This window comes from Pezoporus flaviventris, unplaced genomic scaffold (genome assembly GCF_033815535.1).
Source record: "Pezoporus flaviventris isolate CSIRO_AGI_PZ_B2104156 unplaced genomic scaffold, CSIRO_AGI_Pfla_v1 ptg000143l, whole genome shotgun sequence".
In the NCBI taxonomy this organism is placed as follows: Eukaryota; Metazoa; Chordata; class Aves; order Psittaciformes; family Psittacidae; genus Pezoporus; species Pezoporus flaviventris.
The window spans coordinates 1,638,721-1,655,013 of record NW_026892691.1 but is presented as its reverse complement, the minus strand read 5'-3'; the positions used below and the strand labels follow the sequence as shown (position 1 = coordinate 1,655,013).

Sequence of the window (16,293 nt, the reverse complement as noted above, 5' to 3'; positions counted from 1 at the left end):
TTTAAGCCTTAAACATGTAGTCTGTTGCTCTGTTCTCTATTACCCTTTATGTGTGGAGAGCTATGGATTAAAATATAATAATAAAAAAAGAAAAAATCCTTCTGCTTATTTCAGTGGCTTTTACAAATCATCTCAAGCCTTTCCAGAAATGGTGATAGTAATGAATGGTTTAGACGTGTGTGTTTTGGGCAAAGATGATTCCAGTTTCAAGCCCCTTACTTGGAGAGCTGTTATTCAGCCAGTTTATGGGTTGTTAAATGGGATGAAGGCATGAAAGTATTCTTCATAGTTTTCCATAGCTGGAAGAGACATCAATGAAAAACAGAATATTTGCTAAGAGGAGGATAGCATTTTGAATGCTTGCGCCAGGTTTACACCTTGCCAGATATAAAACTTGCCTTGGCTTTGTGCATAGCCTGAGCTGTACTGTCTGGAGACAGGAGCCAAACTGGGAAAAGTGCACAAAACATGCAATTGGCATGAAATAATGACATTGTTCAGATTTCAGCCCCCAAACAACTGCTGTGCTAGTTGCAAGGCATGATGAGTCCACCTGGCAAAGGTGCTTTGCAGCGGTCCTCTGGAAAATGTTGGTCCTTACAGATTTTCACTGCTCTCCTGAAGTCCCCTGTAGTCTGTGTTACCTCAAGTGGTTGTGTATCTGAGGGGTGTGTCACCAAATGCTTATGATGATCTTGCTGACATTTTAATCTGTGGTTACTCTTGGAGTCTTGGTTAGCCAAGTTACTTTGTCTACATGATTTTAACAACTTTCAAGCCAGAAAGTAGCTGTGATGAAGCCGTGCTGGGAGCTTCCCTAGCAGCTTGGCAGGGGGTTTCCCTGGTAGTTTCCTAGTAGTTTCCCTAGCAGCACATGGAAGGTTGGTTAGAGATCCGGGATGTGGATGATCTGAGTTCCTGCTTGGTTTTGTTCATGGATTTCTTCATGGTCTTGCACAGGTTAATTATTCCTATTTTGTGATGGATATTCACAAATATAGGAAGAGTATCTCAGCACTGGCTTGCCCTCAGATTACTTGACCAATGTGCCTGTCACACTCGCAGCCTGATATTTTTTTGTACTCAATTCCCTGTATTCCTGTATTCTGGAGAGTAATTAATTACAAAACCATGAATAATGCATAATTTTACTATCAGCTATAAATAATCTCTTAACTATGTAAGGGAAATACTCTTGCACTGAAAGACATTTTATTTCCTCCTCCAGCTTACAATAAACCCTTCCTTCAGCCCGTAATCTGCACCAAATGTGTGACTCTTAAAAATTAACCGAAGAGTATGTTAACTTGTGCTATAGTCCTATTTCAGGATATGATCTCTTTCATAATAACGCAGTGGAATTTTTTTCTGGGTTAATTCCCCACCATGTGTCAACATAGGCCATTAACCGTATGTGTGATTGCTTAATGGCTGGCCTGCAGTGACTCAAATACCAGTTCCAAATAGGCCTTTGCATACAAGTATTGTTCTCTCTAAGATCTTGATGATGGCTTGATTGGCACATGAATAGGGTACATTAGAGCTAGTTACTGTGGCTGAAAGAAAGCTAAGACATCATTGGAAGAAAAAAAAGAGAAAATAAAAAACTAACAGGTTGATGTGACATGGGAGGAGGAGGCAGGAGAAATAACTTGGAGATACGGTGGGGGAAAGGAGGATGTTACTTCCCTTGCAGGAGGAGACTTGTCTGAATTTTTTCAGCCTTTCTGTGGCTGTCAGTGAAAATGTAGGTGCTATTTCAGCAAAATGCTAAAAGCTTACCGGAATCAATAGGATTTATGTGGGGTTAATTTTTTTTTTATTTATTTTTTATTTGTACTGAGAAAGAGCTCCATGTACCCCTGTTTGCTAAAACTTTTGAGTAACTAAGTTCCCTCTTAATAGCCAGGGTTGGTGGGTAGTCTGATGTTTGATTGCTTCCAAGGAAAAGCAGTTTAAGTGCTTCATCCCCAAGTGAGCAGTGACACAAATGTTCCAGTTAGTTTGAACCACAAAAAAGTGGATGGAAACACTGCACGTAATTTCTTGCATAGCTGTTAGAATGTAATTTCTTTCTGCTGCTACCGATTGGAGTGAACCTACATCTAGCAAAGGAGAAACTGTCAAAAGAGTCTCCTGTCCTGTTCTGCTAAAAAAAAAAACCAACAACCCCCCCAAAAAACAACCCCAAAACCCAGGAAAAAGAAAGGTAATTAATTTGTTTTGAAAAGGACATGGTGGGTAATTGCTGGGCATAGCACATGAGCAGCATTGGGTTACTGGAGGGGACTCCAGGCTCTGCTGGCAACTTTGGGCAGCTTACCGTACCTTTCTGTGCCTGTTTTCTTGTCCATTTGTTGTCTAGTCCATTTAAGCAGCAAATTCAGTTCTAGGTGAGGAGTGTCTCCAATTGCATATTTGTACAGTGCCAATCACGTTGATATGTTGAACTAGGGCCCTTAGCTTCTTGTTGCAATACAAACAAGAGATGATAAGACGTTGTGCTCATTAGAGAGATAGTATGAGTACTTAGGAAATGGCAAGTGTATTTGCTGGGTGGGAATACAACCTCTGTCGTATTTAGCTAGTCACTGCAGATGTTGACTAAGGCTTTAAGTATTTGGATATATCCTTTCTTACAAGAATGTTTCCTAGAAGAAGTGGGAAAAGAAACATGCTCATAATTGAAGAAATGGCATGGCTGCTAGGCTTTTTGTAACTGCAAAATGGGCTGTGAATACAGAACAGGTTTCTGTGCCTTTTTAAGTGTTGGAGGTCTCGTGTCATGTCAAAAGCAGTAGGACCATACTTAAGGTACTTGGGGAGAGATGGAATCACAAGGAGAAAAATGTATATTAATGCAATAATTAGTTTCAAATCTTCCATCTTGTTTTTTTAATTAACAACTTTGTCCATGTTAAAAGTAACAATAGGTGAGGATTAGAAGGAGAAAAATGTGTTGGGGCATGGCAGTGAGGATTGGAGAATATCGGATAGTTAATGCTGTGGGGTCCTTGGCTGTTGGCATACCCAGAGGTGCCCTTGAGCTGGGCCCTCCCTGATGAGAGATGGGCACTGGCAGTTGTGCAGAGCTGTCAGAAGCTGGTTGAAGGTAAATGTTAAATACAATACCAGTCTAACATATTTGGGCATCAGTGTCCTATTACCATATAAACATTAGCTAATAGTAAAGGCTGAGGTAGCCAAACCTTGCAGTAACAGATGTAGGTAGTATATAAAAGGTAAGAAATTAATTACTTAGTGTATTACTTTAACTTTTTCTTTAAACTCAAACATTACTGCAAGCCCAGACACTTCCCAAGTATAGGCCTCTCTGTAAGCATCAGATTTCCTCTGCTTGATTCATAGAACGGTTTGGGTTGGAAGAGACCCTAAGAGGTCATTTAGTCCAACCCCCTGCCATGGGCAGGGACATATTCAACTAGATCAGGTTGCCCAGAACCACATCAGGCCTTGAATGATGACGTTTTTATAGCATGAATGAAGTTTAAAGCTGAAAGACCATTTTCAGTCTGTTTTGAGAAAACCACTCCAAATGACTGAAAAATTCACCTGGGATCCTCCAACACATGGCAATTTTGTTTGCCTTCTGTTCATGATTTCTATCTGTTGGGATTGGCATGTCTGCCTGTAATACATACCCATGAATTTTAGCTGCTCTCATTGGATTCATGGTGCAGTCCATTACCATTCCAAACAGTATCTGTGAGGAGATGCTTCTGAAACAGAATTGTTTGCTGTTTGTTATCAGAAAGGTAGAGTAAAACAACAAAAAACCAACCCAAACTTTTAATGGAATTAATTTACTTAGAATTTCCTTGCTGATCCTCTAGGCTTTCTCTGTTTTCATTATACACTGAATACAATTAAGACATGGGACAGTATTAATGCAAACTCATTTACTATATCACTTCAGTGGTTTTATGTTCATTGTGAGGGAATTGGCTAACTAGGACAGAACAGCAGGTCTAAACTAGGATGTAATTCAGCTCCTGGTTTCCCCTGGAACTGGTTGGTGAAGTGTGTGATTTCGTTGAATTATGTTGGGTTTCATCATGTGAGTGTATTTCTACAAGGAGTTTGATGCCAAAGGTGTTTCTTCAGAACTGTGGCACTGCAGGACAACTTAGATTGGTCTAGCCTTGAGTTTCCCTGACTTCTCCTTTCTTCCCCTGCCCACCCTTTGCTCCAGGTAGTTCTGCTGGTTAATGCAGATGTGACCTGGATCAAATTCAAAGGACTGGCATACAGCAGCATCTACTTCTGCCCCTGTTTTTTGGATAATTGGCATAGAATTGTTGGTCTGGTATACTGACAAAAATACCTGCTGCTTTGTCTTGTTGATCTTCACGAATGTTAATGTCATTGGGACACTATCCACCTATCAGTGGTCCCCGTGGTAACTGGTGGCTGATTGTTGCTGAATGTTTTCTGTCATGCTGACTTGCACCTGGTTTACTGAATGTAGTTTGTAAAGATATTAACAGCTCTAGCTTTTCCTAGTACTACTGAAGCTGAATACCTGGGGAATTTTATGTAAGACTAAGACCTTTTACCTAATGTTTTCTTGCAAGTAGGTAGGAAGGCTTTATTCAAATATAGATAGCTCAGCCTAAATCATTTTGTAAGTGTTATAATTAAATAACTCAGTGGCAGAGTGCCCAGACCTTGGAAAAGACTGAATGGAGCCTACAGTATTACATGCTATTATCTATCAACAAACAGGTTAAGCTTGCTCAGAGGGAGTATTTTATAGGATTTTAAAGGTGCCTTGTTGAAACATGATCTTCTTTCCTTCAACAGACACTCCTCTCTCTCTTTTTCTCCTTCCCTTTTCCTCTTTCCTTCTAAACTTCACAAAAGATAGAGGTTAGGTGATATTCAAAAGGAAGTTAGCTATTAACAAAGTGCAGGGGAGCATGGGGTGGGGAAAGTATTTTTGTTTTATATTTTAAGCAGCCAATCTTGATTGCAATGTAGTTTTCCTTTTCTGTAGCTAGATATTTCATGTTTTTCCAGATGAAGAACTTTTGTACAGTATTTTTGGAGTATTTTTAAGTAGTTAACATGCCTTCTGATGGAGTGCATGGATGTGGTAGGTAGGAAGGTGCATGCACCCCCAGTTCAGGGCAAATCCTGGTGTTGATAGTCAGGGCTGCAACACAGGATCAAGAGTTTAGCGCCCACATGTCTGAGTTTTAGATGTGCCGGCATAACAGAGTTGGGTAGCAAGCAAGGTTTCTTTGCATAAAATGTGCATACCTTTTGGCTGGGCAGATGCAGTGAAGAACAGTGGGTATCATCAAAACAAGGCTGTAGCAGCTAAATGTCCTTCAGTCCAGGGAGGATGGCATAGTTTTCTTTTCCAATGCCCATCATCTGTCGTGGGTTGTTAGCTTTTAGTCTCAGCCTGTACCTTGGGCTATTTTGTTTATCATTTTTTGCCTGTCCTTTCTGTAGCCCTCTGCAGGCAGTCTTATGTTTCCCATTTTGTGGTCTTACTTTGTGGTTGCAGCTTTTCTTCTTGTGCAAGAATTACTGTTCCCTTAATCCGTTTGTGCCAGAATCCCACTCTGGCCATCGTTAGGAAGTTTAGGATAAACTTCAGGCTGCTTCATGGTAGAGGCTATACTTTAAAATGAGAGCGAGAATTGTGTCCTGCAGGAGATGCTGTGAGAAGCTGTGCATTTCATCTAATTCTCTTTTGCCTGATACCACAGATGGAAGCCGTGACTGAAGCCACTTTCTAAAGATAAGCAGGGGTTTCTCTTTTTAAAATGTGATAGAATTACTAAGTTGCCATTTGAGATGGGAAGTATTTCTGCTCATCCTGAAGCCTGGGGGAGTTTGAATTTGGTTAGTGATAGAATAAAGAATCTTTTAAAAAAAAAACCTCCAAACTGGCAACCAAAATATCTCATCAGGGACTGGAATTTTTGCACAGGAGTATAATAAAAAAGCTCAAGTGCGTTATATTGCCTAGTTCAGGTTTCTGAAGTCTCTGCTGCTGGGTGCTTTAATAGTTGTTTAAATCTATGCAGAGAGGAGATGTGGTACTGTGTATTTTTACTGTATCTAGTCAACGGTGCTATCCTCTGCCAAGTTATTTTATCTCATTTGATGCCTATTTTCAGCAGAGGGAAGCATCTGTGCTGGTTACTATATGTACAAGTATTTGTAAAGACTTCATGTGTCAGTGTTGGGTGAAAGCGGGGGACTTTGCTAAACTAAGCTGGAAATAAAGACCTTGGGCCCACTGTAGGAGAGGAGCTGGTTCGAGACCATCTTAAAAATCTGAACGTGTACAAGTCCATGGGACCTGATGAAATCCATCCGCAGGTCCTGAAGGAGCTGGCAAATGAAGTTGCGAAGCCGCTGGACATCATATTTGAAAAATCGTGGCAGTCAGGTGAAGCTCCCGATGACTGGAAAAAGGGAAATATAACCCCCATTTTCAAGAAGGGGAAAATGGATGACCCAGGGAATTACAGACCAGACAGTCTCACCTCTGTGCCTGGCAAAATCTTGGAGCAGATTCTCCTGGAAGGCATGCTAAGGCACATGAAAAACAACAAGATGCTTGGTGACAGCCAGCATGGCTTCACTAAGGGGAAATCCTGCCTGACCAATTTGGTGGTCTTCTATGATGGGGCTACAGAACTGATGGACAGGGGTAGAGCAGTTGATGTCATCTACCTGGACTTGTGTAAAGCGTTCGACACTGTCCCACACAACATCCTTGTCTCTAAATTGGAGAGACATCAATTTGATGGATGCACCACTCAGTGGATAAAGAACTGGCTGGGTGGCCGCACGCAAAGAGTTGTGGTCAATGGCTCAATGTCCAGCTGGAGACCAGTAACGAGTGGTGTCCCTCAGGGATCGGAGTTGGGACCGGTCTTGTTCAACATCTTCGTCGCTGACATGGACAGTGGGATTGAGTGTGCCCTCAGCAAGTTTGCCGATGACACCAAGCTGTGTGGTTCGGTTGATACCCTGGAGGGAAGGAATGCCATCCAGAGGGACCTTGACACCCTTGTGAGTTGGGCTGATGCCAACCTCATGAAGTTTAACCATGCCAAGTGCAAGGTCCTGCACCTGGGTCTGAGCAATCCCAGGCACAGCTACAGGTTGGGCAGAGAAGAGATTTAGAGAGCCCTGTGGAGAAGGACTTGGGGGTGTTGGTCAATGAGAAAATGAACATGAGCCAACAGTGTGTGCTCGCAGCCCAGAAAGCCAACCGTATCCTGGGCCGCATCAAAAGGAACGTGACCAGCAGGTTGAAGGAGGTGATCCTGCCCCTCTACTCTGCTCTTGTGAGACCTCACCTGGAGTATTGTGTGCAGTTCTGGTGTCCTCAACATAAAAAAGACATGGAACTTCTGGAACAAGTCCAGGGGAGGGCCATGAGGATGATCAGGGGACTGGAGCACCTCTTGTATGAAGATAGGCTGAGAAAGTTGGGGCTGTTCAGCGTGGAGAAGAGAAGGCTGCGTGGAGATCTCATAGCAGCCTTCCAGTATGTATCTGAAGGGGGCCTATAGGGATGCTGGAGAGGGACTCTTCCTTAGGGACTGTAGTGACAGGACAAGGGGTAATGGGTTCAGACTTAAACAGGGAAAGTTTAGATTGGATTTAAGGAGGAAATTCTTTCCTGTTAGGGTGGTGAGGCCCTGGAATGGGTTGCCCAGGGAGGTTGTGAATGCTCCATCCCTGGCAGTGTTCAAGACCAGGTTGGACGAGGCCTTGGGTGATATGATTTAGTGTAAGGTGTCCCTGCCCATGGCAGGGGGGTTTGGAACTAGATGATCTTAAGGTCCTTTCCAACCCTAACCATTCTATGATTCTATGATTAAAGTAGCTGTCTGAATAAGCTGGAGGAATCTGCGGAAGCCCACTGCAAAGAACAGATGACTGCTGGAGTACTGTGGCTTTTTCACCTCTGGCCTGTAAAAATTAGTCTCTGCAGCACCTGGCATAGTGAAATAACATGTTCAGTACTTGTTTTAGTTGTGTTTTGATGGGGATTTTTTTCTCTGTTCTGTATTACTTTCCTGGAAGAAGGATAAATCTTCTGTCCAAGTGCTAGAGCCTTATTTGTTCAAAACTGCAGCCACGGCAGCAATAGCACTGGAGGAAGGAGCACGCTATTGTTTATATTCTGGTGTTACATCCCTCCTACCTGAAATGGTGAAACTAGTTGTCACTATAAGCCTGTGATTCATGTTATCCCTGACATGTAGCCTCTTTTTGCTAAAGAAATTACCACCTTCAGCTGCTCATCATTTAGTTTTGATGCCAGATCCTTGCCTGATCACACCCTTGAATGTTTCCAGGGATGGGGAACATCTACCACTTCTCTGCCTTGGTTAAAGTTGGTTAGTGACCGAAGATTTAGCCTTGCTGCTTTGTACAGATAAGCTCAGTTAATGGTTAGCTGCTGAAAGGTGCAGGTCTACCCCAACTTCTCCTTCATTTTCCTGACAAATCCATGGCGTAAGCCCGCATCTCTGTCCTTGTCTTTTGCCTCTTTAAGCTGTTGTGTTTGTTTTGGACTTCCCAGGCAAAAACCCCCAGATATAACCATGGGGCTGAGTTCTGATTTCAGGACAAAGCTGTAGGTTGCCAGGGCTGACAGATCATTCTGAAAAGGGGTAAGAGAACAAGAAATTAAAGATATGCCTTTCATATACTGAGTCATAACTTCAGTGTGCCAGTAAAATCTATGGCAACTGTGGGGCTTTTTTGGTGTTTGTTGGGGGTGTTGTGGGGGTGGTGTTTTGGTGGTGATCAAAAGGTTTGTAGGTATTGTGCTGTTTTGAGGGGCCTTAGGTCTGGGTGTAATAACCCAATCCAGTGAGGTTCCTTCAGCAGAGTCTTTCTGAAATGAGGCATTAGGCAACTGCTGACGTGACCCTTCGGTTGTGTGATAGCATCATTGCCATGGATACTGCCAGTGTCTTCCAAATTAAATAGGTAAACTTTTTAAAGAGTAATTATTAAGTCAGCCAATTTTAGTGATACGGATGTTTGATAATATTGTTTGTAAATTCTTGCATTGAAGCTCATGAACTTCTTAATATTTTATTACCAGAAAATTGCCCCCCTGAACTCATTCTTCGACTGAGGATATTCTGTAGAGTGAAGTGAAAATTGAAAAACCTATATGTGTACACACACACACATACATATATATTTAAAAAACAAAACAAGTGTCTGATTTTGGCTTCTACAATTCCTTGTGGTTTTCCTTCTATGTGGGTTGTTTTTTTGCTGATAGTGCACTTCAGATAAGATTAATTGTATCTAGCAGTTTTTCAAAGTGTGCTCTACCCAAGTCTGTTAATGGGTGAGGCATTTGCAATCACACTTATAATTTCTGCAGCAAAACTGCTTTTACATAATGCTTTTAATTAAACAAAATTTGATTTAGAAGTAGTGTGGTGATCATGAAGAAACTTTGGAAGTCTGTGAATTACTGCTATACAGATTGGCTTTTTTACTGAGTAGGAGTGACTATCGGTTGCAGTAAAGGCAAATACAGAAACTTGGTCATAATTCCAGACTTTTAGCAAGGTATCATGATAAGCCTGTGAAGATTGACATGATAATGCTAAAGAATTGCAATGCGTCTTTGTGTATCTTTCTATGTATAGCTCTGCTGAAACAAAAATTTCAATAGGATTTGGGAATCTTGATGATGCTTTACACATCTTCATTATTAAGGTGTTCTTTTTCATGCTTACATCTGAAGAGTCCACTCCCTATATGAACACTGTAGATGCTAACTTACAGGCAAAAATCATTCTTTGCTAATTTCAGAACCCAGAGAAAGCCAAAATTGTGTCAAATTTGGATCTCAGCCATACTGTAGGTCTACCTGGTTTCCATTGACTTTGTTTAGGATTGCATGTGACATTTGTAAAAATCTGGCATTTTTTGTTCTGGAACTTCAAGACCATTGCTTTCAGACAGATGTGATTTCTTACTTGTTCTGCACCAAAGGGCTGTCACATAGTGCAACGGATGTGGTTGCAGTCAAAACCATCAACCAGCTGATGGTTAGTTGTTCATGAAGTGCTTTCTGATGATATGTACTGTTGACTTATTACCACCATTTAATATACAATGATAGGGTTTTATATCACCTGGACAGTCTTTTGAGAGAGTTGTGATTTGCTTGCACGGGTTACTATTTCTTAGGATTTGTGTAGGGTCTCCACTCCCTGCTTGCTCTTCTGCTCTATTCATAAATGCTTCCTAGTTGATAGTGGCAGGGATGTGTAGTCCTCTGGAAAGGAGAGGGCTGGCCTGGATGTGTGAAGCACATGTATTCATGACAATTTGAAAAATGCCTGTGGGAGGTAGGGTGAATCAAAGTTGCAGACTCCTGTGGAGCAGACAGCTGGCGATTCATGTATGCCATACTTTTATTTACTTTCCTGAACAAGAAGAAAAACGTCACCCACAGCAACTGCACCATCTTACAGTACCCAAGCCACTGCTGAGACACAAAGAACCTCTTAAAGCGCATGCAGGTTGTAGAGTTCAGAAGTAAATGATCTTCTAGTTCAGCTCCTTCTGGAGCTTAGTGAAGGAGTCGGTTGTGCCATAGTGGATTTTCTTGGTCCTTTTCTCACAATTGGTTTGGTCTGTATGTGCTGAACCTTATTTTAGCCACCATTGGTCTTGAGTTATGTTGGTGTACAGTTGCTCTTGAGTTACGTTAGCGTACTCTTAACAACTCCTGGGGAATAACTCTCTTGATTTACACCTGGATATGAGCAGTGAAGCCTTGGCCTGCTATTTAATACACATTTAGTTTAAAGGAACAGTTTCATCTAGATTACATGTAAGAGTGCAGTGTTCATATCAGGTGTTGCTGAGAGCCTGTTCTGCCAGGTCAGGGCCAGCAGACCAGTTGCCAGTTGTTAATCTGAACATTAATTCACTGACATCAGTTGTCAACTGCTGTGGGGGAAATTTTTTTTCCCCCAGTAACTATGGTGTGTTTTAAATAGTGCATTCTGTTGTCAGTATAAATAAGGAAACTTTTTTTCATTAACTATGTTAGACAGTATGGTCTGGCAGCTGGAGGAATAATGCGGGCACTTCTTGCAAGAAGTGGTTTAATTAGCTGCTGCAATATTTTTGGTAGGTTATATGGTACTGATGTGGCATTGGGTCACAGTATGAAACGAGGCACAAATGACTTGGATGTTTGTGCACAGAAGCAGCACCAACCCCTCCACATGCTCCTTATTCCCCTTAGGGGCCTGACTTCGAATCTCCTAGGGTCAGCACCGAGTCCTGTCATGGGTGTGAGCCATGGAAGATATCCTGAATGTGAAACATTTTATTTCTCCTGGGCTGTATTTTTGCTGCTACAAAATAGTTCTTCAGGAATTTGTGCCTTCCCAGCATAGCAGGAAGAGTCTGAATTGCCTTTTCTCTGCCTCATCAGAAGTGATAATTGCAGTTGAGGCAGATGTTTGAAAAGAGAGGTGGCTATGGATGGGCTGAGAATGTCTGCCCTAGCAGTAGGTACTTAATTCTGACATTAAGCATTTTGAGTGGCAAGCAAAATCTGTTGTCCTGCATGCAGTCACCAACCTTTCAAGATCTTCCTAGAGGAGTGTCAGTGTTACTAGTTGACTATCAGTGAGATGGAAGGGGTAATTTAGTTTTGTTTCTTTTTACCCAAAATCTGTGGGGAGGTGGCACATGGATGCTACAGAACAGCGTGTGGAAGCAGGGCTGTACGTAGTCTCACTGACTTGCTCGTTAAACTGCATATTAAAAACAACCAAAAAAAGCAGTAACCAAATGTAAAGTAAGAACTTGGGTTATGTCATGAATTGTTAGGCAGTTATTTGTTTAATTATCAAACTGAATTGTTTTCATGCTACTTTTATTCACATTGAGTAATAACTTGCTTTAGGATGGGATTATCTGTGATGGTTATGTAGGTGTGAACTGAGGTGATGGCACCAGCTTTGCCACTTACTGCTCCTTTGGAAAGAAAAAAGGCTGAACAGGTCTGCATACCTATCATGTAAGCACTTGCTGCCGGCCTGTCTCTGCTCAGGGACTGAGAATGAAATCTGCTTAAAACTATTACCTCGGGGACTTCTATAAGTTTTGTAGAAGGAAAATGACTGTGGGTAGAGCTAGGACATGTTTCTGCTATTCTTGTCGGTTGTTCCAGAAGCCCTGTTTGCCAGAAGCTATTTATTAAGTCCCAATGCATATTTTTCTTAATTTTTTTTAAGACACTGTGGGATGAAAATTTGCATGGTGGGTGGTCACAGTCTTTTTTATTATTATTGTTTTCATATGATGTGGTTGTAGAGTGGTCTTAATCATCTGGGTTCAAAATCGTGTGCATATGTAAGTTGGTAAAAATCAGTACTGGGGATAAGAGTGCTGTAGAGCCTCTTCCATCCATGCATACCCTGTAGTTTCACAGGAATTTTTTGTTGCTTAGAGGTGTCAGGGAACTCTTTTATCAGCTTTCCATTATATAGGTCTTTGCTGCAGCTGGATTCTCAAATTACTGTGCTTGGAAAGTTCGGGATGCAAATTACTAGAAAGAGATACTACTTACTGTGTGATGCTGGAATTTATTTTTTTTGTTGTTGTTGTCATGCAATCTGCCTAAGCTTTCTTTTTCTCCTCCTTTTGCTGGAGTGTAAAAATCCTTTCCTGTTTATTGATAAATCTGTCTGCTTTTCTTCTCCAGAGATATCAGCATGAATAACATCACAAGGCTACCGGAGGATGCATTCAAGAACTTTCCCTACTTGGAAGAGCTGTAAGTATTTCACACATGTTCAGGTTTTGCTACAACATCAGATGGCTGTGTGAAGTGGAAGGTGGGTGGGGAAATAGTGTTGAGTTGAGCTGTGAACAGAGAAAGCAATTATGCTTTAAAAAAATAATCCTGTACATGTTTGGAAACCGGAACAGTAAATGCTACTTACAAGGGGCTTTTCATGGTAATTATTTTAATCATGGGTAGAGTGATGACACATACTAATTACAGTGTTATCCAAAGATAACACAAGAGGTGTGTAATTACCATTGTTTCTGAAGGAGCTACACTATAGCTGTTGTATAAATTCCATAAAATATATGTTGTTTCATTTACAGAGCAGCTTTCTCCCATTGCCCCCTTAGGCTGCAGGTGCAGTGCTCACAAGCCCATCCTGACCTACATCAGAAATTCAAGTTCTGTGGTACAGGGCTTCTTGGTTTTAGTTTCCCTGACAGAAATAATTCTCTACTTCCCATCTTCCTCTCGCCTCACTCTTTTCTTGGTTTGTTTGTTTGTTTTTTTTTTTCTTTAGCTTTTTATTAAGTTTCACTAAAGTGATACTTGGATTTCTGAATCCTTGAGCTGTGCTAAGGCTCATGTGCCTGGTGTTCTGTTGAACCAAAGTCTTCACTGAGATGCCTTTGCCAAGTTGAAGCACGCTTTCACAGCTTAGCCCTGAATTAGACTGCGTTTAAGAGTCAATGAACAGGGACAAGGCTTTGACTTCCAATTGCTACTTTAGTAGGTACTCTGATATGTCAAGAGACTTCTGTGTGCCTTGGTTTCCTTATCTATGAATAGAGGGTAGTGGTTCAACCTTTGCCAGTAAGCGTTGAGAAGTTCCAGTAAAAAGCAATAGATATGACAAACCCACAGCGATTTGCTTTGCTTCTCGTGTGTTTTCAGTGTCAAAGTAGCATTTCCTACATGGAAGAGCCTTTAAAATACAAAGTAAAGCTATCTTCATTAGTGACTTTGGCTAGACTAGAACTATGAATGCTTTGTTGAGAGATTTTTTTTTCAATAAATACACATTAGGGAAAGAACAACTAATTTCCCCAAAGAGACAAACCTTTATCAAGTAGGGAAGCATTATTCCAACTTTACAGATGAAGAGACTGAAGCAAAGCATGGAAGACATTTGTAGAGGGCAACAGGATAAATTAACCCCATAGCAAAACTTGCAGGTAAAACCCAGAACCTTTTGACTCGGGGTATCTGCTATAAGGAACTCAACCACTACACCATCCTGGAACAAAGGTACTGAGATATTTGATATGAGATGAATCACTTGCTCCTGAAGAAGAGCTTGCATTCCTGAAAGGTGCCTTGCTTTTCTTACTTGCACCCCAGCTGTGCTGGTTTGTCTAATAAGGTGTTCTACCTCTCCTTACAATTTTGGTCTTTCTTATATACTGATAATGTAGTAGCTACCATTACTTACACAGTTAAGAATCAGGGAAAAATTAGTTATTTAAGTGGTTTTGACTTTCACCAGTAAAATTATGAAGCAGTTGATCTTATTTGTGTCAGATGAATAGTTTGTGGTATCATATGCTTAACAGGTTTGGGTTTATTCCCTCTGATTTTCAGTATTGCTTAAGTTTGCAATGTAGTCAAGAATACTTTATGAAAGAAAATAGGTTTACCAGGGTTTCAGATGATGCGTGTGTGCAAGTGACACAATTTCAGAAAGGCACTATGGCAGAAGTAGTCAATTTAATTAAAAAGAAAAAAAAAAAAACAAAAAAAAGGAAAGAAAAATTAGAAGCCTGAGAAGGCTTGTTTGGCCCAGTGTATGTACTGGCCAACATTCCCTATGTGCTTTATAATATATGCTGTTGTATGCCTGTGTGTTTTGTTAAACTATGTGTAGTTAATTTTTTTGAGATTCTTAATAGTCATATTTCACACCTAAAGTTAGTTAAAAAACCCCAAACAACTCTTTTCCCAGCTTGAGATGACTGTGGGAGACTTTTTTTTTTTTTTCCCCTATAAGTAATTAAGCAATAAAAACCTAACTGGTGGGTGTGCATGTTGTGTAACTTCCATAAACCCTGGGGTGTGTCAGGAGGTAAAGAAGGTAAAGAGAAAAGGCAGAGCCTTCAGCCATCATCTATTGTGCTTGTTGCCTAAGAGCCATTTGCAATGTGTCTCTCATTGTCCCCCTATATTCCAGCATTTCAGTTTGCAAGAAAAAATAGGCTAGAATTAAGCTCAGAATTAAAGTGAACACCCAGAAGCTTTAAATTGTGCCTAGTATGCTTACTTGAAATGTTAAAGCAATTTCTGGGGGAAAAAAAAAACCAACCAAACCAACCAACCAAAAAAAAACCCCCACAACAAACCACCAACAAAAAATCACCCCCCCAAACCCCAACAACTTTATGGTAAAAATGATAGTTGCCAAATGTTTAGACATACTAAAATCAATCATAATTCCATAGTGCAATAAAAAAAAATAGATACAGTTTTAATTTTTGAGTTACCTCCTACAGCTGCAGAGGTAGGAGATTCTCCAGAAACAGACCAAAGAAAAGCGCTGTCCATTTCAACAGCTATCATGAATGCAGAAAGACAGGAAAACACATGTTAGAGCAGAGCCATCAGTAGACAGTACCTGTGAACAGTAATTCTCAGTTGAAAACCATTAACTGAGACTTGAGAGCTGTTGGTAATGTTTCACAGCAGCACCTGCTTTGAATTTGAAGCAGAGAGTGCAAAGGCTCTGGCTATACCTACCAACACCGAATGAGGATGTTTTCTTCCTTTTCTTTCAAGACCATCCATGCACAAGTCCTTTGCTTCAATTCATGTTCTTCCTTAGAGGGAATATAATCAAGTAGATTCAAAGAAAAGTAGCTTCCTTCCTTAACAGAAATAACCAGCTCTAGACATGACATGGTTTTGCTTCATTCTGCCCGTTCCTTTTTCAGTATGGGACAGGATACAGAAATTATTTGGTCTTTATTTCTGCTTATTGTGGACAGAAAAACCCAAACTGTTTTACTTCCCACTGTACAACCACAATTTTCCCTCTCCGCTCTAAGATGATCTTCAAACTCTTGTTCTGTCTCTTATTTACAGCTGAACAAATCCACATTCTGACTGCCAGGCACTAGCAAAGTTGCTTTTTCAGCACAGAAACCTGGGTGTGAGTCTCCACACCAAAGAAAAAGCAAAGTAGTGTTGAAATCTGTGCTAGAAGTGACTTTTCTATTGAGAACTTTTCCCAAGAATTGCACATCTGAAGCAAATGAAAATCCCACAAACTAATAGGAATGCAGTAAGTACCTACATCACCATGGACTCTAGTAGCTATTCATCCAGGAGGCAGTCCTAGACACTTTTCTCTTTTTACCATACTTTAGCCGTGTTGTTTGTCAAATGCTCGGGGAGATTAGCCACTGGCAAAGGCAGTTAATTAATATTGCAAAATAGTATCACAGGATTTA

At 40.9% G+C, this 16,293-nt stretch overlaps 1 protein-coding gene across 3 annotated transcripts in view; it reads left to right on the top strand.

Moving 5' to 3' along the window:
- Positions 1 to 16,293, top strand: part of LGR4 (leucine rich repeat containing G protein-coupled receptor 4) — a 90,726-nt gene that overhangs the window by 31,123 nt on the left and 43,310 nt on the right. For all 3 annotated transcript variants that reach the window (XM_061479189.1, XM_061479188.1, XM_061479190.1), the window contains one exon: positions 12,764 to 12,835. In XM_061479189.1, the coding sequence (XP_061335173.1) occupies positions 12,774 to 12,835 (62 nt within the window). In that variant the 5' untranslated portion in view covers positions 12,764 to 12,773. The remainder of the gene's footprint in view (positions 1 to 12,763; positions 12,836 to 16,293) is intronic.